Source organism: Halichoerus grypus, chromosome X, assembly GCF_964656455.1.
Source record: "Halichoerus grypus chromosome X, mHalGry1.hap1.1, whole genome shotgun sequence".
Classification (NCBI taxonomy): domain Eukaryota; kingdom Metazoa; phylum Chordata; class Mammalia; order Carnivora; family Phocidae; genus Halichoerus; species Halichoerus grypus.
The window spans coordinates 86157846-86179822 of NC_135727.1; the positions used below are offsets into that span (position 1 = coordinate 86157846).

The 21977-nt window shown below is 37.9% G+C and overlaps 1 protein-coding gene across 4 annotated transcripts in view; it reads left to right on the forward strand.

Annotated features, from left to right (window-relative positions):
* Window positions 1–279: 279 nt before the first annotated feature.
* The window catches only part of WNK3 (WNK lysine deficient protein kinase 3), a 164472-nt gene continuing 142774 nt past the window's right edge, over window positions 280–21977 (forward strand). Inside the window, exons 1-4 of one of the 4 annotated variants that reach the window (XM_078065305.1) lie at window positions 1090–1223; window positions 12502–12620; window positions 15433–15507; window positions 21148–21800. In XM_078065305.1, the coding sequence (XP_077921431.1) occupies window positions 21264–21800 (537 nt within the window). In that variant the 5' untranslated portion in view covers window positions 1090–1223; window positions 12502–12620; window positions 15433–15507; window positions 21148–21263. Of the gene's footprint in view, window positions 406–954; window positions 1224–12501; window positions 12621–15432; window positions 15508–21147; window positions 21801–21977 lie in introns of those variants that run through there. The other 3 variants (XM_078065306.1, XM_078065307.1, XM_078065304.1) reach the window with 3 other exon arrangements.

Consider the following 21977-nt stretch of genomic DNA (forward strand, 5'->3'; position numbering starts at 1 on the left):
AACCCTTAAAACATTACTCCCTCCCCCACCCGTCACTGCCTAGGCCGAAGGCCATTGTTCCCAGCAAAATGGCGTCGGTAATTTCCCTCCCGGCCAGAGGCCTAAATAAGGCTGAGGATGGGAATGGGACTGGAGATGAGAACAAAAACTACAATTCCCAGGGTACACCGCACCCGCCTGCGAGGCGCAAGGCACGTGCCCAGGCCTAGCGGTTACATGCCGTCAAAAATCCGTTTTCATAGCTTCCCTTTCCCATCCCCACTTTCGTTGTTGCCCAGCCCCCGCGCGCGCGCACTGCGGTCCTGAGGGGTGGGGGGGACATGCCGTGGTCGTTGCCCTCGCAACGTAACCGGGAGACCGGTATTTGTAAATCTGTGCTTCGATTTCTAATCCCGAAGCCGGCAGGTATGGGTCTCGCGAGAAAAGACGGGAGTTGGAAAAAGGGAGTTAGGGGTGGTGGGTGAAAAGGTGCCTGCGGGTACCACATCTCGGCAGAGCTGCTGCATTTAGAGGCTTGCGGATAACAGAGTGGATGGTGGGTGGCTGGGAAGTAGTGTGTGCTTGGACTTCTCTTTTTTGGAGGGGAAGAAGGTAAAGCAGCCGTGGAGACAGAGCTTTTGAACACACAGGAGGTGTCACGCGTGTCTTTTTGGAAAGGAGAGAAGCCTTTCTCCTGCTCGACGCGCATCCCTCTCTCCCGCTGTGCTGAAGAGGGCGGGGGAGGAGTGCGCACGCTCTAGTTGGCTAGCCACTCGGCACCTCGCAGCGATAGGGGCTGTTCGGAGTTGGGGCTGCTCCGTCGGCTTTCTCCGCCCCTCCCCCTCTTCTTTCCTCCCCTCCCTTCCCCGCCCCCCTCCACCCCCCTCTCCTCTCCAGAATTCCCTGGCTGGAGTACGCGTGCGCCTGTTCTGCTCCCGGGCGAGCGCGAGCTTGGGCTCGCACCCCGCTCCCCTAACCCCGCCCGCTCTTTACCTACCGGCTGTAGCTGGCCCGGTGGGCTCGCGGGAGACGCTCGCGCGCGCACGCGCACACAACGCGGAGCGGAGCTCGAGACATCGAGGAGGGGAGTAAGAAGCATCCGAGGAGGCGATAGAGGAGGAGGCGGTGTGTGTATGTGTGTGTGTTCTACGGTGTGGCTCGTCGAGGGGCGAGCGGAGGCTTGAAAGAGGGCGAGGGAGAAGCGAAAAGAGTCCGAGTGTCTGTCCGTGAGAGCCTCTAATCTGGTGAGGGTCCCGGGCCGGCCGGGGCTCTGGGAGAGAGGGAGGAGGCCGGGGGGCGTGTCTGGGATCCGGCTGAGAGATGAATGGGCCGGGGATGAATGGAGGGAGGCAGCGGCGGCCAAGAGTCTGTTCGGAGTAAGCGCCCTAGCGGGGGGCGGCTTGACCGAGGCAGGGTGATTGCTGTCGCCAAGAGGTATGGGACGAGGCCGGGCTTGGGTCTTCGGGGTTGTCGGAGCTGCTGTCCGTTTGAGCGAACAGGCGGAGAGGAAAATTCTAAGGGGGGAAGTGGAGAAGGGCAGGTTTGGGTTTAAGGTGCGTTTTTTGTCTTTTCTGTTTTTGTTGGGGGTGGCAACTTTGGGAGTTGATGGAAGACTAGGGGATGAGGAAGGTGAGGAGGATACATGGGGAGGCGGGAGATGGTTGACAAAGGACTGAGTGATCATTTAAGTGAGATTGAGGCTGCTGAAAGAGGAGATCGCTTCAGGTGTGGGAAGTTGAGTTTCAGTGGGTAATGGGGTGGGGGAAAGTGGATATAATATAGAGATTCAGTTGATGTGTGAAAGTCAAGAGGACTGGATCGGGTGAGAGAATATTGCTGTGTGGTTGTGTAAGTGGGTTAGGTTCAAGGAGATTGAGAGGTGTTATTTGGGAACGGCTGGTGTTTTCTGTGACTGACAGCTTGGGGATGGGGAGGAAATGGTATGGTTTAGGATAAAAGTGGTGAGGTGGCTTCACTGTACTGAAAGAGGTTTTGTTGGACTAGTTAAGAGTGGTGAAACATTTATGGAGTGGGCTGTGGGTGGAAATCCTGCACGTGTGTATCTCCCTTTCTTGGGAGTTGATAGACCCTGTTAAAATGAAATCGAACCCTCAAAACAGATGCGAGCGGTATGGCTATTCCTTCTTAAGAATTACCTTTGACTAAAACAATTATATGAATAATAGGCTATAAGTTGTGAAAATCTTCTGTGTAGTAGTGATTGCATCCAATTTGGGGAGGCATTGTTACCTGTTTTTCATTTATAGTAAGTTGTAATACCAAGATAACTTTTGAAGAGATCTCAGTATATGACACAAAGCAGCAGGTGTCTTCTAGACAGTCTCTAACCTTTAGATTGATGAGTTTAAAAATTGTTTAAAGTCAGCAGCCTAAGGGAAGGATACCCTGCATTAAAGGATAGCTAAAATGCACCAAAGCTGAGTTTGAATGCTAAAGTAATTATACGTGATTTTTTTTTTTGGTCATTCTGAATTTACCTTGTTTGAAAATTGGCACTTTTTTTTTGGTGTGAGTTTAAATTATAGCAGATTACTAGGACATTTTGTTCTCTGAATACATTACTTATCTTCTGGTAAGGATGCCTTGTGATGGTCTCATTCTGTTCTGGGTCAAGATTAATAGTTTATGGATTTGTAACTTTTCATGGTTACTTTTTACAAACTTTACTGACATATACTTATTATCTTGGAAATGTTGCAAATTTGAGAACATTCCCATGCCCTTTTTCTTTTATTCTGCTTTGATGTTGCAAAGAGTGTAATCCTTGTTTTGGCTACGCAGAGTTTAAATACAAAAGCTAATACTATGTTCATATTCTCTTAGATTAAGATGAATACTTAGTGATTAAGTGGTAGAGTGGAAGTATAAAAGCAACATGAGAGCCTGGGAATGTTGCACCAATTTTGGCAGGCAAGGTAGCCTCCCCATTTTGAACTAGATGTTCAAGTTTTGAGGCTGGGAAGTGTAATCTTGGTATATCTGGGGAGTGGAAAGAGATAAGGCTGGAATCTTAGATTGAGGCTGGGGTGAAGGACTACCCTGCAGAATTAGGAGCCTTTGACTATTTAAGAAGGGGAACAACACAAGCAGATTTTTGATGTTCATCTCTCTTTTGCTTCTGATGCCCCTGCCCCCCCCCATGCTCTCTCTTCCGTTCCCTTTGAATTTGAGCTCATTCTTTTTAGACTAACCTCTGTCATTAGTTATTCCCCAAAGCCTTTCCTGCTCCCCCCGCTTTTTTCCTTTTCCCAGCATCCTCCACCAAGCTACATTAGGTGCCCCTCTTCAGTGGTCCCATCACACCTTGTACATATTTTTATTACCGTACTTCTGTCGGTAGGCAGGCAGGAAAGGTATTTGCCTTTTTATACTTAAGAGAGAAAATAAAGCCCAGAAAGATAAGAGCTGCCCTAGTAAGTTAAGTGGTGGACCCTGGAATTTTGACTTCTAGACCAATGTTGATTCTCATATCACAAGTCTACATTTGTTGATGTAATTATTCTATAGTGTTTTAGGAGTTAAATTTCTGTAATTTGGACTTTAACTTTCTTCCATAAAATACAGGAATTTTTCATTAAAGTGTACATTAGTTAGCCAGTAAGTGATAAAGCCAGTGGTTACATAGAACCAGAGTAGTCAGAAATAAATGAGAATTGTTATATTATTATAAGATTTCTAGTCAGATAATTTACTTTAAAAAATTAACAGAAGGTCTAAATTTTTGTGTATATGTTTGTTGGGGGGGGGATTGTGTGTAAGAAAAAAAAACCCTTTCTCAGTAACCCTTCTTAGTATAAGTAGACCAGTTCTATTTGCAGATATACTTGATTATTTCTTTTGGCTAAAACCCAGAATACTTTCAGAGAGGTGGGTTTTTTCCCATTTTTTGTTTGAGATCATAAAATTTATGGCACTGTTAGGAGATATTTGATGATTGTAAAGGACATCTATAAAACCATTCATTCAGAAATCCCCAAAACTTCAAGAGTAGAATTTGATGCCATTTTAAATTGTTTTCATAGAGCTTGTCATGAGATACTTGGTTTAGAAAATGTTGAGGTTAAGTTACTGCAGTAATGAGCCTTTAGTTCCCCTTTCTTCAGGGAAATAGTATTTTTTTTCATTAACAGAAATGAAATAAGATTGTTTTCTGTTACCTGGTAACTTTATTGTGATAAAATTCATATAACATAATGTACCATTTTATTTTTTATTTTTTTTTATTTTTTTATTTTTTTAAAGATTTTATTTATTTATTTGAGAGAGAGAGAGAGCACAAGAGGGGGGAGCGGGAGAGGGAGAAGCAGACTCCCCGCTGAGCAGGGAGCCCGATGCGGGACTCGATCCCAGGACTCCAGGATCATGACCTGAGCCGAAGGCAGTTGCTTAACCAACTGAGCCACCCAGGCGCCCATAATGTACCATTTTAGAGTGTACAATTCAGTGTCATTAAGTACCTTCATGATTTTGCACATCCAGTTCCAAAACATTTTCATCACCCCAAAAGGAAACCCTGCACTCATTAAACTGTCGCTTCCCATTCCCCTTTCCTCCCAGCCCCTGGCAACCACTAATCTGCCCTCTCTATGGACTTGCCTATTTCATATAAATGAAATCATGCATTATATTACCTTATTGTCTGGCTTTTTTCACTTCACATGTTTTTGAGGTTCACTAGTATTGTGGCATGTATCAGTATTTCATTCCTTTTTTTAAAAGTTTATTTTATTTAGTAATCTCTACATCCAAGGTGGGTCTTAAACTCACAATCCCAAGATCAAGAGTTGCATGCTCTTCCGACTGAGCCAGCCAGGTGCCCCTATATTGCATTCCTTTTTTATGATTGAATAATATTCCCTTGTATGGATATACTACATTTTGTTTATTTATTCATCAGTTCATAGACATTTGGGATCTTTCTACCTTTTGGCTTTTGTGAATAATGCTGGTATGAATATTTGTGTACACGTTTTTGTTTGAGCACCTGTTTTCAGTTCTTTCAGGTATGTACCTAGAAGTGGAATTATTGGGTCATATGGTAATTCTGTTTAACTTGTTGAGGAACCACTAAACTGTTTTCCATAGTGACTGCACCATTTCACATTCCCACCAGCAATGTACAAGGGTTCCAGTTTCTTCACATCCTCACCAACATTTGTTACTTTCTGGGTTTTTTGTTTGTTTGTGTGCTTTATGACCATCCTAAGTGGGTGTGAAATGGGATCTCATTGTGGTTTTTATTTGTCTTTCTATAATGACTAATGATGTGTAGCATCTTTTCATGTGGTTGTGGCTATTTGAATTTCTTCTTTGGAGAACTAAGTCTTCTGCCCATTAAAAAAATTTTTTTTTTAATGCTGACTTGAAGGAGTTTTTAAAGAATATATTCTAAATACTAGACCCCGGTCAGACATATGATTTGCAAATATTTTCTTCCATTCAGAGTTGTTTTTTTTTTTTACGTTGTAGATAGTGTCTTTTGGTGCACAAAAATTTTGAAATTTGAAGTCCAACTTATCTATTTTTTTTTAAGATTTTATTTATTTATTTGACAGAGACACAGCAAGAGAGGGGACACAAGCAGGGGGAGTGGGAGAGGGAGAAGCAGGCTTCCCACTGAGTAGGGAGCCCGATGCGGGGATGGATCCCAGGATCCTGAGATCATGACCTGAGCCGAAGGCAGACGCTTAACGACTGAGCCACCCAGGTGCCCCAATTTATCTATTTTTTTGTTGTTGTTGTTGCTTGTGCTTTCTGTGTTATATTTAAGAAACCACTGCCAAATCCAATACAAAGAAGATTTACCCCATCTCTTCTTTGAAGAGTTTTATTGTTTTAGCTTTAATATTGAGGTCTTTGATCCATTTTGAGTTAATTTTTGTATATAGTATGAGGTAAGGGTCCAGCTGTATTCTTTTGCATGTGGATTATCTTGAAGTTTTATAAACTATAAAGTAGATAAGGGGATGGGAGGTATAGGCTTCCAGTTATGGAAGTAATAAGTTACAAGGATAAAAGGTACAGCCTAGGGAACATAGTTAATGGTATTGTAATAGCGTTGTATGGTGACAGATGGTAGCTGTGCTTGTGGTGAGCATAGCATAATGTATAGACTTGTGGAAACACTATGTTGTTTGCCTGAAACTAATGTAACATTTTGTGTCAACTATACTTCAATAAAAAAATACATAATACACGATACTATACATGTATTTAAATGAAACTATTTTGTGGCAATATCTAGTTATTCTTTGGGCATTTGTGGAGGAGAAATATTTCTAAATGCATTTTTGAAGGTCATGCTTTATATTTGAAGAGTGGGGATATTCTAAAGCTCTTTATGAGGCAGTGAGACTTTCGTGATCAGGAAACTTCAATATGGCAAGCTAGATAATCCTTATGGTAAAGTTACATAAGTATTTTGTTTTATTTTTTTATAAAGAGTATTATTTTTGTTTTCAGATTGTTTGTATAGGGTGAAATCTTTGCTTAAAACTAGGGGAAAAAAGCAGATTTAGTTTATAATTAACAAGAAATTGGCATTGGATTTATCCTAAAAGCAGCCATATCTACGTGTTATTTGGTTTCTGATTGTGAGCCAGCTTCTTGACCAAAACATATATCAATCAGTACCTTGTGGAGACTTTTTATTTGTAGCTTAGGCTATAATCACCTGTACATTGTCCTATTCATTTAGGAATCATGTAAGATTATTTTAGTTCCGTTACTTGTAAAAATGAGAATTAAAATTTAGCACAGCACAATTGGTTGGTAAATCTCAGCCTCTAGTTAAGTGTAATTAAAATAGGGACGTTATTTTGAATTGTTTTAAACACTGGGGGGTGTGTTTAATAGAAGAATGGGAAATTGGCTTGATCAGCCCCAAGACCTATGGGGTGCTAGTTCAGCTCTGATGATATCCAGTGCTGCCTAGAGAATAATTTTTGTCCTGATGAGCTACTATGGCATTTCCATTCAGAGTTAGCCTTTGAAGGTTTCTAGCAAGAGAAAAAAAAAAAAAAAAAAAACAAACCCTTGAAGATATGCGGTTCATTTACTAAGGAAGCTTTCAAATGTCCTGATAACTTACTCTGAAGCTGTTAGTCCCAATGAATTTTGGAGTATGACTTACCCAACATATTTGTAAGGTTCTACCATTCATTCAACAAATATTTATTGTGTTCCTCCAGTGTGCAGGGTTGATGTGTTGGGAATAGATGAAAAGGAAGCAAAGCAGGCAATGACCCTGCTCTCTTTGAGGTAACGTTATAGTTGGAGGACAACAGACAGTCAACAAATATATCAGAACATAAATGCTGAGAAGAATGTGTTTTTTAAAAGATTTTATTTTTTATTTTTTATTTTTTTAAGATTTTATTTATTTATTTGCCAGAGAAAGACACAGCGACAGAGGGAACACAAGCAGGGGCAGTGGGAGAGGGAGAAGCAGGCCTCCCGCCGAGCAAGGAGCCCGATGTGGGGCTCGATCCCAGGACCCCGGGATCATGACCTAAGCCGAAGGCAGACGCTTAACGACTGAGCCACCCAGGTGCCCCTAAAAGATTTTATTTTTAAGTAATCTCTACACCCAACGTGGGGCTCAAACCCACAACCCCGAGATCAAGAGTCACATGCTTCACTGACTGAGCCAGCCAGGCACCCTGAAAAGAAATTTTTTTAAAGGGTGCTGGGATGTTAGAGAGAAGACTCTTTAGCTCAGGTGGTTAGTTTGGAAGGTTTCTTTGAGATCTGAATGTTAAGAGACCAGCAATTCTTAGTATCCTTTCTGTTAATTGTTATTTTGTTAAATTGTTAATTTATCTCTTCTAAACACTTCAGGTTTCTTAATATTTTCAATGTGTGAGTTACATGCTTTTGTTTCTAAGGGAAAAAAAAAACAGGTACATTCCTTATGAGAAGAGACCATGTTCCCAATTGAAAATGTCACTGGAGTAGGAGTCAGCCTGGGTTCTAGTCTTGCCCTCAGTGTAATCTTGTGTAAGTCTGTAAGCATCGATTTCCTCATTTGTTACTAAACAAAGCAAAAGCCCTACCTGTTTTGCAGGTTTTGTTTTGTTTTGTTTTGTTTTTGGCTAATTAAGTGAGAAAATATACTTTGTAAATTATACAACCATGTATGAAATACAGTGTATTCTATTAACACATTTTTGGAGTCAAAGTTTCTTGATTGAGCAGTATTTTCCTACCAATTTAAAGCTTTCATGTTTCTAACCATCTGGTAAATTTTAGCACCAAATATCTAAACTCATTGATTAATCAGGAGGGGTTGGGTTCTTAGAAAGTGGTAGTGTGGTAGAAAGTATGTTGGATTTGGAGCTAGAAAACTGGGGTTCCAGAATTCTCCTCTTCACTTACTAGCTTTATGACTTGGGCGAGATGCTAAACTTTTCTGAGCCTTCCTAATTTTCTGAATTTGGGGTAATACCACATAGCTCTCGGGGTTGTTGTTAGGAGTAATTGAGTTAAATAGATGAAGTTCTTATGGAAACTATAAAGCAAGGTTTGATAAACTTTTCTGTAAAGGACCAGATTGTAAATATTTCAGGCTTTGCAGGCCATGAAGTCTGTTGCAACAACTCAGCTCTGCTGTTGTAGCAGCCATAGGCAATATGTAAATGAATGAGTGTGGCTGTGTTCCAATAAAACTATTTATGAACATTGAAACATGAATTTTGAATAATTTTTCTGTCATGAAATACTATTCTTCTTTTGATTTTTTCCCCAACCATTTAAAAATATAAAAAATTTTCTCAGGTTACCTGCTGCACAAAAACTGGCAGTGGGGTGAAGTGAGTTTGGCTTGCGGGCTGTATGTAGTTTTGCCACCACTGTTGTAAAGGGTTAGGCAGAATAAAGTGTTAATTAGGGATTTGAGGGTAGGTGATTGATAAATATAAAGCCAGGTGCCCCAATAAATATAAATTGTTTAATTTTGATAATGAAAGAAGATGGAGATGATCTCAACCCCTTTTCTAATTTGGACCCAGAAATTTCTTCACACAAAATGAGCATCTTTAATTGAGGAAATGATCTTGCCAAAGCAAAACTGGATGATGGCAGTGAGGAAGAAGATAGTTTTAGTGTTATAAACTCCCAAGGACTGTGATGTGGTTATGCATTGTATGTATCTGTGCCATACAGGACTGTGTATAGTGTTATGCATGTGGCTCCACGTCATATGTGGCCTCGTATTATGAATAAAGAGTGGACTTGGGAGTCCAGTGCCTGAGTTGAATTCTGGCCTTGGTTTACTGGCTATGTGATTTTAGACAATTAACTTAATTTTTTGAGCCTATTTTCCTCATTTGTAAAATGGGAGTAAAAATATTATCTACCTCAAGATTTTTGTGATATTTACATGAGAAAATGCATGAAGGGGCTTATGGTGCTTGGCACAAAGCATTCAGTAAGTGTTAATTGATATTTATTTGGATTTATATTGTACATACCTTACTAGTTTTCTTCTTCCTTCAGTTATTTTGAGAAATGATAATATCCTTAACTGGTTCTTTTATGCAGGTTGTTGATGGACAATTCTGCTTTAAAGGATTAAAATAACATAGAGGTAGATTAAAACCTTAAGGTCCAGGGGCGCCTGGGTGGCTCAGTCGTTAAGTGTCTGCCTTCAGCTCAGGTCATGGTCCCAGGGTCCTGGCATTGAGCCCCACATCAGGCTCCCTGCTCAGTGGGAAGCCTGCTTCTCCCTCTCCCACTCCCCCTGCTTGTGTTCCCTCTCTCGCTGTGTCTCTCTCTGTCAAAAAAATAAATAAAATCTTGAAAAAAAAAGTAAAACCTTAAGGTCCACCTTTACATAATTTCTGCCCTCCAGTGGGTAACTATTATTAAGAGTTGACTGTAGGGGCACCAGGCTGGCTCAGTTGGTAGAGCATGCAACTCTTGATCTTGGGGTTATAAGTTCAAGCCCCATTGTTGGGTGTAGAGATTACTTAAAAATAATAAAAAAAAATCTTAAAAAAGAATTGACTGTGAACTTGTACAGTCCTTTTTCTCTGTATTTACATGTATATGCATATGCAAATAAAAAATAAATATGTTATGACTTGCTCTTTTCCCAAAGAATATGACTTAGGGCTCTTTTCATGTCCATATATGTATGTTCACATCATTCTTTTTAATGAATACATAGTGTTTAATCTGCAGGATAAATTAAGAGCATATCTTTCCAGGCTTTTTTATATGCATTTAGACATATGTGAGTACATTTAGAAACATAAGGTTTTGTGGGTTTTTTTCCACATAAATAATATGTTGTATATGCTATACTATAATTTGTTTTTTTTTCACTTAATAGTATTTATGTGTAAGAGATTTTTATACACTAGTATATATCATCTCTCATTTTTTAAACAGATGCATATTGTTACATAGTACAGATGTACCAAGGCTTACTTTACCATTCTCTTATACATGGATATTTAAGTTCTTCTCAGTATTTTTTGCTATTCCAAACAATGCTTCAGTAAAAGTCCTAATGCATGCATATTTGTATACATACAAGAATATTTCTCAGGTAGATACTAAAAAGTGTAATTACTGGTGATAAGTATGCATTAAGATACTTGGAATTTGTCAAATGAAAAGGCTATTCCAGTTTGTGTGCCAAGAGTGCATGAAGTGCTGAATTTCTCATATGCTTCTTGAAATGTAATATTAACAGATTTTTTGGCTCATCTGATGGATAAAAAATGATATTAAATTGTTTGAATTTGCATGTCCCTGCTTACTAAAGAGTTTGAGCCATCCTCCTATCATCCACATATTGGCCATTTGCATTTCTTACTAATTTTTTTAGTTCTTTGTATATTCTGGATATTAATGCTTTGCTATACATGTTGCAAATGTTTGCTCCCAGTCTGTTGCTTAGCTTTTAACCTTGTTCATGGTCAAATGGGCAAATGTGTTAGCTTTTTATTAATGGTCTTTGCATTTTGTCTTTTTATGAAAGCCTTTCTTCAGGTTAGAAATCTATTCAGCCATATTTTCTTTTAATAGTTGTATAGTTTTGCTTTTACGTTTAGCTCTTTAACCTACCTGGAATTTATTTTTGTGACTGGTTTTAAGTAGGGCTTTAACATTCCCTCCCCCACCTTATAGACAGTTATTCTGACAATGTTTATTATACTGTCTGTTCTGTGCTGAAGCTACATTATTTAACTTAATATAGCTGTATTATATTACAGCTTTCTTTATATAGGTATTGCATATTTCTTCTTGAGTTTATTCCTAGATGAGTATGTTATAGCTCTGTTGCTCTTATGTACAGGATAGTGTGTGTGTATTTAAAATCTCAGTGACCTGTCTTCCTCCAGACACCCAGCCTTTCTCTCCCCTTCCTAGTGCTGCCCACCTACAGGTCCCTCACCTTAGAATAGCTGTTGTTTAAATTACATTTTCTAGCTGATTATTGCCGATGTATAGCAAAGCTATTGATTTCTGTTTGTTGATTTCATCTTTGGCCTTTCTGTTGGGCTCTCTTGTTAGTTCCTATTACAGTTTTTAGTTGATTTGCTTGGATTTTCTAGATAGATAATCATATAGCTTGCAAGTTTTGAATTTTGTGTCCTACTTTCCAATATTCATACATCTTGTTTTATTTCCTTAAGTGGTAGCAGCGATAATAAGAATTCTTGACTTATTCATGACTTTAATTATTGTTTATGTGAAAGATGCTTAACCTCACTCATAAGATAAATGCTAATTAAAACCACACTGAGATTCCTTTTAAAAATCTATTGGAGTGTTAAAAGTCAAAACGTTTGATAACACCTTTTTTGTTGTCAAGGCTATGGGGTAAAGGACACTTTTACACGTTGTAGGTGGGAGTTTGAATTGGTACAATGCCCATGGAAGGCAGTTTGGCAGCATTATATATAGATACACATGTATTATGTGTATTATTCTGGATATATTAGCATACTTCAATAAAAGTTGAATATGCAAATTTCTTTTGCTCCAACAATCTCATTTCAGGAAATACATATATACACACACACCCACACACATATATGCAAAATGTGCAATGCTATTTGTCATAACAAATAACATAGCAAATAATTGAATACTATATACTATATAGGTTTTAAAAAATAAGAATGAGGAACCTCTATGTAGTGACAGGGAAAAAATATCAAGTTGTTGTGACTATAAACAAAAGTTTGATATATACTATGCTACTTTTTATGTAGGGAAGGAGAAAGAGAACATATATTTATATTTGCTTATTTGCCTAAAGAAACTCCAGAGGGCTACACAATAATCTAATGAGTGGTTACCTGTTGGGGGAGTGGTGGGAACTGAATGGATGGGAAACAGCGTTGGGAGGGAACCTGTTAATTATATACCTCTTTGATTTTTGAATTTTAGGACTATATTTTTAAAAATTAAAAATGGTTTCTTGAATTATTTCAACTCCTCCAAGAACATTTTTGTTTCTCTTGATCTTTCTTTTCTTTGTTACAGGTTTTCTCCAAATGGCCGTCTCCTGATTCTGTCCATATTTAAGAATGAGCTAGTAGAAGGGCTGACTGGGAGTTCTGTGTACGGAGACAGGGTTGTCAACTGGTAGGCTTTATTTTGGGGTGAGTGGGTGGACAGCTGGCTATTAACACTTGGAGGACCCAAATACCAGAGGGCAAAGGGCTTTGCTCTGGGGTGCCCTTGTTCATCTGGATTTGCTGAATTTGGTATTCTGTGTGCAAGGATTTTTGTCTTTGGTGGAATAGGGAGGAGAGTTCATCAACTGTGTCATAATTCAGACCTTCAATTAGTCCCTTTTTTTCGGCCTTTTTTTTTTTTTTTTAGCTCTGGCGCTTTATGGGATCACTTATCTCTGGGGTTTGGTCCTGCATGTCTTCTCCATCCTGGGTTGGAACCATTTCTATTACATATTTTAGGTTGTAGTATCCTTTGATTTGTGTTACTAGGCAGTTCTTTCCTGTCTGCTGTCTGTCAGAAATTATTGAAATCTTGTATTTCCTATGCCATTTTCCATCTGTGTCCTTGGCTTGTGACGTACTTTTGTACTTTTTTTTACCATCGCTTTTCCAGGGTCTTGGAAAGTATAAGAGATATAAGTGTTCAGTTCATCTTCTTGAACCAGAAGTCAACAGTAGTATATGTTAAACTTGAGTAAACTGTAGGCTCCTTGAGGATAAGGACTTTTTTTCTTTTATCCCCAGATCCTGACAGTGCTTGGCACTTGGTAAATGTTTATTGATGTGACTATAGCTATATGAGAGAGAGAGGATTATTAATGGGAAATTTACTGTGTAATTCGGACAATTTATTAAAAATTTTTATTGAATTATACTTGACATACAACATTGTACTAATTTTAGGTGTGTACTACATAGTAATTTGACAATTCTATACATTATGCAGTGCTCACCACAGTAAGTGTAGTTACCATCTGTCACCATACAAAGTTATCACAATATAATTGACTATATTCCCTATGCTGTAGTTTTCATCTCTGTGACTTACTTATTTTAGAACTGGAAGTTTGTATCTCTTAATCACTTTCCCTATTTTGCCTATCCCCTCACTCCCCTCACATCCTTGTCAACACTGGTTATTTCTTGTCTTTTTGATACTAGCCATTCTGACAGGTGTGAGATGATACTGTGGTTTTGATTTGCATTTCCCTAATAATTTGTAATATTGAACTTTTTTTAAAGTAAGCTCTGTGCCTAACGTGGGGCTCAAATTCATGACCCTGAGATCAAGAGTTGCATGTTCTACCTGCTGAGCCAGCTGGGTGCCCCATGTTGAGCATCTTTTCATGTTTCTCTTGGCCATCTCTTTGTCTTCTTTGGAAAAATGTCTATTCAGGTCTTCTGCCCATTTTTAAAAAAGATTTTTATTTATTTATTTATTTATTTATTTATTTATTTATTTATTTATTTAGTGCGAGAGGGGAGAGGGGCACAGGGAGAGGGAGAGAATCTCAAGCAGACGCTGCCATGCTGAGCTCGGAGCTGGAGCTCACAACCCTGAGATCATGACCTGAGCCGAAATCAAGAGCCGGACGGTTAACCAACTGAGCCACCCAGGCGCCCCTGTCCGTTTTTAATTGGATTATTTGTTTTTTGGGTGTTGAGTTGTATGAGTTCTTGGTATATCTTGGATATTAATTCCTTATCAGATATGTCATTTGCAAATATTTTCTCCCATTAAGTAGGTTGACTTTATATGCATTCTTTCAATTGCTGGTTCCAGAAGTTGAAATTCTTGAGCCATTGATTAACAAAATACTGATTTTTATGCTGAATTTCTCATAGATAGAACCATAATAAGCTATGGGGGAATATTATTTCAAACTTTTCACTCAAATGCTCCAGGATTATATATCAAACAGGCTAAAGGAGTAGATATAGGGTACACATGTGTGAGATTTTTCCCTATAATTTCAATCTCTATGGAAGTGCTTTTGAGGTTATCTTTATACATATTCCTAGTTTGTTACCATTTTATGAAGGAAAAAATGGTCATGCAAAGGTTAAGATATATAGCTGTTGAACTTAGTAAGAGGCTTCAGTTTTGAGGCCTGATTTTTGTGGACTATTTCACTGAGGTATGTTTCTGCATTGCTGAATGTAGAAGAGATGTTTCCTGGTCACTGAAGCAATGCCAACATGGTTTATTACTGGAAAGCTTTAAAAGAATGCATTATATACTTATCAGCCTTTCTAAGTGAGTCTACTGAAAATCATTTAATGTTTTTTAGAGTATTGTTGAATAGTGCTTTAATACAACGCTGCCCCTAGGGGTCATTAAGATGTAGAAAATAAAAGCTTCTATTTATTGATTATTATACTGTGCCAGGCACCGTGCTAAGTAGTTTATATGTATATTTTCATATCAGTCCTGTGAGATTTCACAAATGAAATCAAGAATGAATGAGGTAAAGTAATTGGCCTCAAATCTCCTTTGAGGAATGAGAGGCAGAACCAAGATTTGATTCCCACTCCAAAGCCTGTGTTCTGAACATCTCTTTTATGGACAAGAAGCTAATGGATCATGATGGAAAGGCCTTAGATAGTCTATGCTTAGTGAAGTTCTTGGCCTAGTTTTAAAAATTTGTTTTTCATTATTTATTGATGTCAGGTCTTTTCCCTTCAGAACAATGATTCTCAACCCTGGAGGCCAGGCTGAAGATAAAGAGAATGGACAAAATTGGGGGGAGGAGGGGGGGAAGATAGAGAATATAATTTTAAAAAGGCATATTTGATATTATGGCTTTGATTTTAGTCAAAATGTTTTAAGATTCTTAAGAGAGACATCATATTTTATTGAGATATAATTTATATACCATAAAATTCACCAATATAAATGTAAATGATTTTTAGTAAATTATAGAATTGTGTGATCTTGATTTCAATCTCATTTTAGAACATTGCTGTCACCCCCAAAAGATCCCTTGTGCCAGTTTGCAGTCAGTCCTGTTCTTATATACTTCAGCCCCAGGTGACTACTAATCTATTTTCTGTTTCTATAGATTTACATATTCTAGACTTTTCATATAAATGGAACCGTATAGCATGTTGTCTTTTCCTCTGGCTTCTTTCACTTAGCAAAATGTTTTCAAGGTTTATCCTTGTTGTAGCATGTATCCGTAGCTCATTCCTTTGCATTGCCAAATAGTATTCTATTGCATGGATATAACACATTTTGTTTATCCATCAGTTGACAGACATTTGGATTGTTTCCACCTTTTGGCTATTGTGAATAATGTTGCTGTGGATACTTGTGTACAAGTTTTGTGTGGACATATGTTGTCATTTCTCTTGGGAAGATGGTGTCATATAGTAACTCAATGCTTAATTTGTTGAGGAACTGCTAGGCTGTGTTCTGAAGCAGCTGCACCATTCTACATTCCCACCAGCAGTGTATAAGGGGTCCATTTTTCCACATCCTTACCAATACTTGTTACTGTCTGTCTTTTTTGTCATAGCCATCTTCATGGGTATGAAGTAATATTTCACTGTGGTTTTGAGTTGCATTTCTCTAAAGAGTAATATGTAACATCTTTTCATGTGTTTATTGGCTATTTGTATATCTTATTTAGAGAAATGTCTATTCAGATCTTGAGCCCATTGGATTATTTATCTTTTCATTATTGAGTTGTAAGAATTCCTTATATAGGGACGCCTGGGTGGCTCAGTCAGTTAAGCATCTGCCTTTGGCTCAGGTCATGATCCCAGTGTCCTGGGATGGAGCCCCACATCAGGCTCCCTGCTCGGCGGGGAGCCTGCTTTTCCCTCTGCCTACTGCTCCCCCTGCTTGTGCTTGCTCACTTGCTCTCTCTTTCTCTGTCCCTCTGACAAATAAAATCTTAAAAAAAAAAAAAAAGAATTCCTTATATATTCTGACTACCAGTCCCTTATCAGATATATGATTTGCACATATTTTCGGTCAGCCTTTTTGCTTTTCACCTTCTCGATGGCATCCTTTGAAGCACAAAAGTTTTAAATTTTGAATAGGTCTGTCTTCTCAATTTCTCTTTTATCACTTGTATTTTTGTTATTGTATCTGGGAAATCATTGCTTAACCCAAAGTCACTAAGATTCACTTCAATGTTTTTTTCTAAGAGCTTTATAGTTTTAGCTCTTACGTTAGGTCTATGATCCACTTTGAGTTCATTTTTTTGTATGGTGTGAGGTAGGAGTCCAACTTTACTCTTTTCTTTGTGGATATATCCAACTGTCCCAGCACCTTTTGTTGAAAGACTGTTCTTTTCCCATTCAGTGGTCTTGGCCTCTTTTTTGAAAGTCAGTTGACCATAAATGTTCTTTTTTTTTTTTTTTTTTTAAAGATTTTATTTATTTATTTGAGAGAGAATGAGACAGAGAGAGCATGAGAGGGTCAGAGGGAGAAGCAGACTCCCTGCCGAGCAGGGAGCCCGATGTGGGACTCGATCCCGGGACTCCAGGATCATGACCTGAGCCGAAGGCAGTCGCTAAACCAACTGAGCCACCCAGGCGCCCATAAATGTTCATGTTTACTTCTAGACTCTCAATTCTATTCCATTGATCTACAATTGACCCTTGAACAATGTGAGGGTTAGGGGTACCAACCCCTGTGCAGTTGAAAATCTGCTTATATAACTTTTGACTCTAAAAACTTAGTAATAATAGTGTACCAAAGCTTTACCAATAACATAAACAATTAACACATATTGTGTATGTTATATGTATTATATACTGTATTCTTACAATAAAGTAAGCTATGGAAAAAATGTTATTAAGAAAATCAAAAGAAGAGAAAGCAAATTCACAGTACTGTACTGTAAAATATCCACCTATAAGTGGACCTGCACAGTTCAAACCCATGTTATTCAAGGGTCAATTATATACATCTATCCTTATTCTGTTGTTCATTTCTAATTTAATTCTTTTGTGGTAGGAGAGCATAGTTTGTTTGATTTCAGTTCTTTTAAATTTATTGAGATGTATTGTATATGATTTGCTCTGGAGATTTTTGCATGTATGCTTGAAAAGAATGTATATTTTGCTCTTATTAGGAGTGTTCTATAGATGGCAGTTAGGTCAAGTTGGTTGGTTGTATTGGCCAAGTTTTCCAGATTCTTTTTGCTTTTCTGTCTAGTTGTTCTCTCCATCACTGAGAATGGGATATTAAAATATTCTACTGTTATTATTGAATTGTTTATTTCTTTCCAGTTTTCTAATACTTACCAATGTCCCTCTTTGTCTCTAGGAACATTTTTGTCTTGGGTTTTTTTTTTTTAGAATTTAGAAGACTGGGGGGAACACTCATTTCCCCATTCCTCTTAATTGTCTCTTCTTATCCTTATAGTTTGGGAAACCAGGTGATCAAATATGTTAGAATTACTATACCAGAGCAACACTACTATTTTTATATTAGGATTCTGAGTAAGATTTATATTTTTCTTTTTCTTTTTTTTAAGAGTTTATTTATTTATTTGTCAGAGAGAGAGAACATGAGCACAAGCAGGGGGAGGGGCAGGCAGAAGAGATCACTCCTGCTGAGCAAGGAGCCTGATGCGGGACTTGATCCCAGGACTCCGGGATCATGACCTGAGCCGAAGGCAGGCGCTTAACAACTGAGCCACCCAGGCATCCCAACATTTAATTTTTAAAAAGAGGTTATGCAGTTAAAAATGTTTGAAGGTTTTTCCCAACTTAAATTCTCTAATTTTACCTATTTTTGTCTGCTTAGAAGTCTTTTTATCTTACATGTGGATCTGTGCTCTTGAGGTTTCTGGATAAGTGACCTTTAGTTAAGTGAAGTGAATAATATTATTCTTACTTAAGAATATCACACCTAAAATGTTTACATTTGGGAAATGTGAGTGAAGGGTATACTGGATTCTTTGTATATTCTTGCAGGGTTTTTTTTTTCCAAGTCTAAAATTATGTTAGAATAAGTTAAAGAAAAAATCTCTACCTCAGTGAGGCATTGTTAGATACTTTTTCTCACTTGCAGGCGATACTAGTCTTATTAGATGACTTTTAAAGTGTATTGATTTGGCAGTGTAACCTCACAGAGCACTTCTTAGCTTTGGTATTAACACAGTTATTTTCTAGTCCTGTCATCTGATAGGCAAATTTCTGGGAGTTTTTATAGACACTTCTTTTGCCTCACAACCATATTCATTTTGATGGTAAATCTTGCATTTATTATTTGCTTAACATGTCTTGAATCTGTCCCTCTTGCCACTATTTTCAGTGAAACTCAACATCTGTTTCCTGGATTGTGGCAGTAGCTCTCTAATTGGTCTCCTTGTTTTACATTGTATGGCATAGAAATCCTTGGTGACTATCTGCCTCTCTGTCCTCATCTACCTGCTTCTAATATGTGAGTAAACTATTCATGGTACCATTCATATGCACTTACTTCATACTGTTTCATGACTTTGCTTGTGATCTTCTCTTTGCTTGGATCAGCTAATTTTCTTTCTTCAAGACTCAGTTTGGTTATCTTTTCCAGGAAACCTTACTTAGAGTATCTGACTTCAGGTTTTTACATGTAGATATCCAGTAGCCCCAGCACCATTTGTTGAAAAGACTGTTCTTTATTAAATTTTCTTGGCACCCTTTTTGAAAATTAATCAACTATGAATATGTGGGGGTTTTTCTGGACTCTTTATTTTTACTCCATTTATCTATGCATCCTTATGCCAGTATCACACTGTCTTAATACTATAGCTTTGTAGTAGGTTTTAAAATTGGGAAGGGTGACTCTTCCAACTTTGCTCTTTTTCAAGATGGTTTTGGTTTTGGCTCTTCTGGGTCTCTTGAAGTTCTATATGAATTTTAGGATCAGCTGGTTAATTTCTGCAACGAAACCAGCTGGAATTTTGATAGGAATTGTGTTAAATGTGTAGAACAATTTGGGGTGTTTCTCCTTTTTGTTTAGTTCAGGGTTGGTTTTCTTCAGTTTTTCAAATTTGGTATTTCTGTGTATGCTTGGTTTGACATGACAAATTGTGTCTTTTGAGGCACATAACATGATAATAGGTATATAGGCTTAACTTTGTGATGCATGTTTGTGGTGGGAAGGGAAGAATTTTCTTATTGGTAGTTTGACCATTTGTGAAAAACTTTTCTTTTCCTTATAGATTCCACATATTTCCACATGTTGATTGTGGAAAGTTTTAGAAAATACAAGAAAACAGAAAGAAAAAAAGTTCATAATTCCACCATTCAGAGTTAATATAGTGTGTACATGTGTGTATGGAAGCTTGTTGTATATATTTCTTTTTTCATTTAACCATATAACATATAGGGAACGTCTTTTCATCTCACTAAAAACTGCAGTTTTTTAAAAAAATTTTTTTGTTTTTTAGGTAGGCTCCATGCCCAACATGGGGCTTGAACTCATGACCCTGAGATCAAGAGTCACACGCTCTACCAGCTGAGCCAGCCAGACGCCCCAAAACTGCAGTGTTTCTTAATGCTGTGTCACATCTCATTTTGATATTTAACTAAACCCCTATTAGGCTTATGTTTAGGATAGTTTTTCCAAATTGTAAGTGCTATAGTTAAATCTTTGCCCAGATTCTTGACTATTTTCTGAGGCAAGTTCCTATAAGTAGAATTGCTGGTTCAAGAGGATGCATATTTTTAAGTCTTTCTTGCCATTTTTTTAGTGTAGTGTGTTACTATTTGACAGCAGTTTCTTTCTGTTAATATTTGAGGGTAAGCTCACTAACAAGTATTTACATTATTTGGAACTACCATTAGATATTCATAGCAGCATTATTCACAATAGTTAAAAGGTAAAAAACAAAACAAAACAAAAACCAATCCATTGACGATGGATGGAGAAACAAAATGTGGTCTATCCACACAATGGAATATTGTTGAGCCTTAAAAAGGAATAAAATTCTGATACATGCTACAACATGAATGAACTTTAAGTATTACATGAAGTGAACTAAGCCAGACACAAAAGGACAAATATTGTATGATTCCACTTATATGAAGTACCTAGAATAAGCAAGTTCATAGGGACAGAAAGTAGAATAGAGATTACCAGAGGCTGGGGAGATAGGGAGTTTAACGGATATAGAATTTCAGTTTGGAATGATGAAAAAGTTCTGGAAATGGATAGTGGTAGTGATTGTACAACATTGTGAATGTACTTAATGCAACTGAATTGTATGCCGAAAAATGGTTAAATGTTAATTTGATATTAAGTATATTTTACCACAATTAAAAAATACTACAATTGGATTAATTTCAGAATTTTAGATAAAAACCACTCACTGAGAAATTATGTGCTTATTTTACTTATTGTGTGTTACCTTGTAGCTAAGTTCTGGATACTTGTTTTAAATATGATGGATTGATAGATGGTGCTGAGAACTAAGTTCTTAACCAACATTCATGCAATATGAAGATTTATTGGGCTATATATGCCAAGTAGTGTGCTAGGCACTGAGGACTGTGGTGGTAAACAAGATAAGACACAGTCCCTAGAGTCTCCTGGTTGCTAAGATTGAACAGAAAAAGAACAAACTTCTTATTAAGAAAAAAGGGATTAAACAATCAGGTGACTTGTTTTCTCCTTAATGATTTCCTTTGTGGGGTGATTTTAAAATATCCTTTCCCTCCCCTTCAGGTTGCTATGGAAACATGACTAAATAAACGGAAGTCCATTCTGATAATTCTGATACCTGAGATGTAACTGGACTAAAGAGTGGAACAGGAAAAATTTTAGTGCCAACCTCAATTACAATGGCTACTGATTCAGGAGAGCCAGCTAGCACAGAAGATTCTGAGAAACCTGATGGAGTTTCACTGGAAGACAGAGCTCCTCAGCTTGCAGCAACTTTGACAGTGGAAGCTAGACTGAAAGAAAAAAATAGTACCTTTTCTGCTTCTGGGGAAACTATAGAAAGGAAGAGATTCTTCCGAAAGAGTGTTGAGATGATGGAAGATGATAAAGTTGCTGCATCTTCCTCCAAAGATGAGAGAATGAAGACCACAACAAATATTCCAAGAGTAGAAAAGCTTCCTACAAATGTGCTAGGAGGTGGACAAGAAGTTAAATACGAACAGTGTTCAAAGGCAATTTCAGAGTCCTCAAAAGATTGTCTCAAGGAGAAAAATGAAAAGGAAATGGAAGAAGAAGCAGAAATGAAGGCCGTAGCTACTTCTCCTAGTGGCAGGTTCCTGAAATTCGACATAGAGCTGGGAAGAGGAGCATTTAAAACAGTATATAAAGGATTGGACACTGAAACATGGGTTGAGGTTGCTTGGTGTGAGCTGCAGGTGGGTATATAATCTTCTTGGTTTTAATAAATTCCAGTTTTAGCAGGCCTGGCCTTCTGAGTGATCCAGGATTAATATATATCATGGATTAAAATAAAATGAAAGGCTTGTCCCCCAGCTCCCTGAAATTATGCTCTTTTCCTAGATCCTCTTAGGAGCTCATGGCAGCCTTTTTTT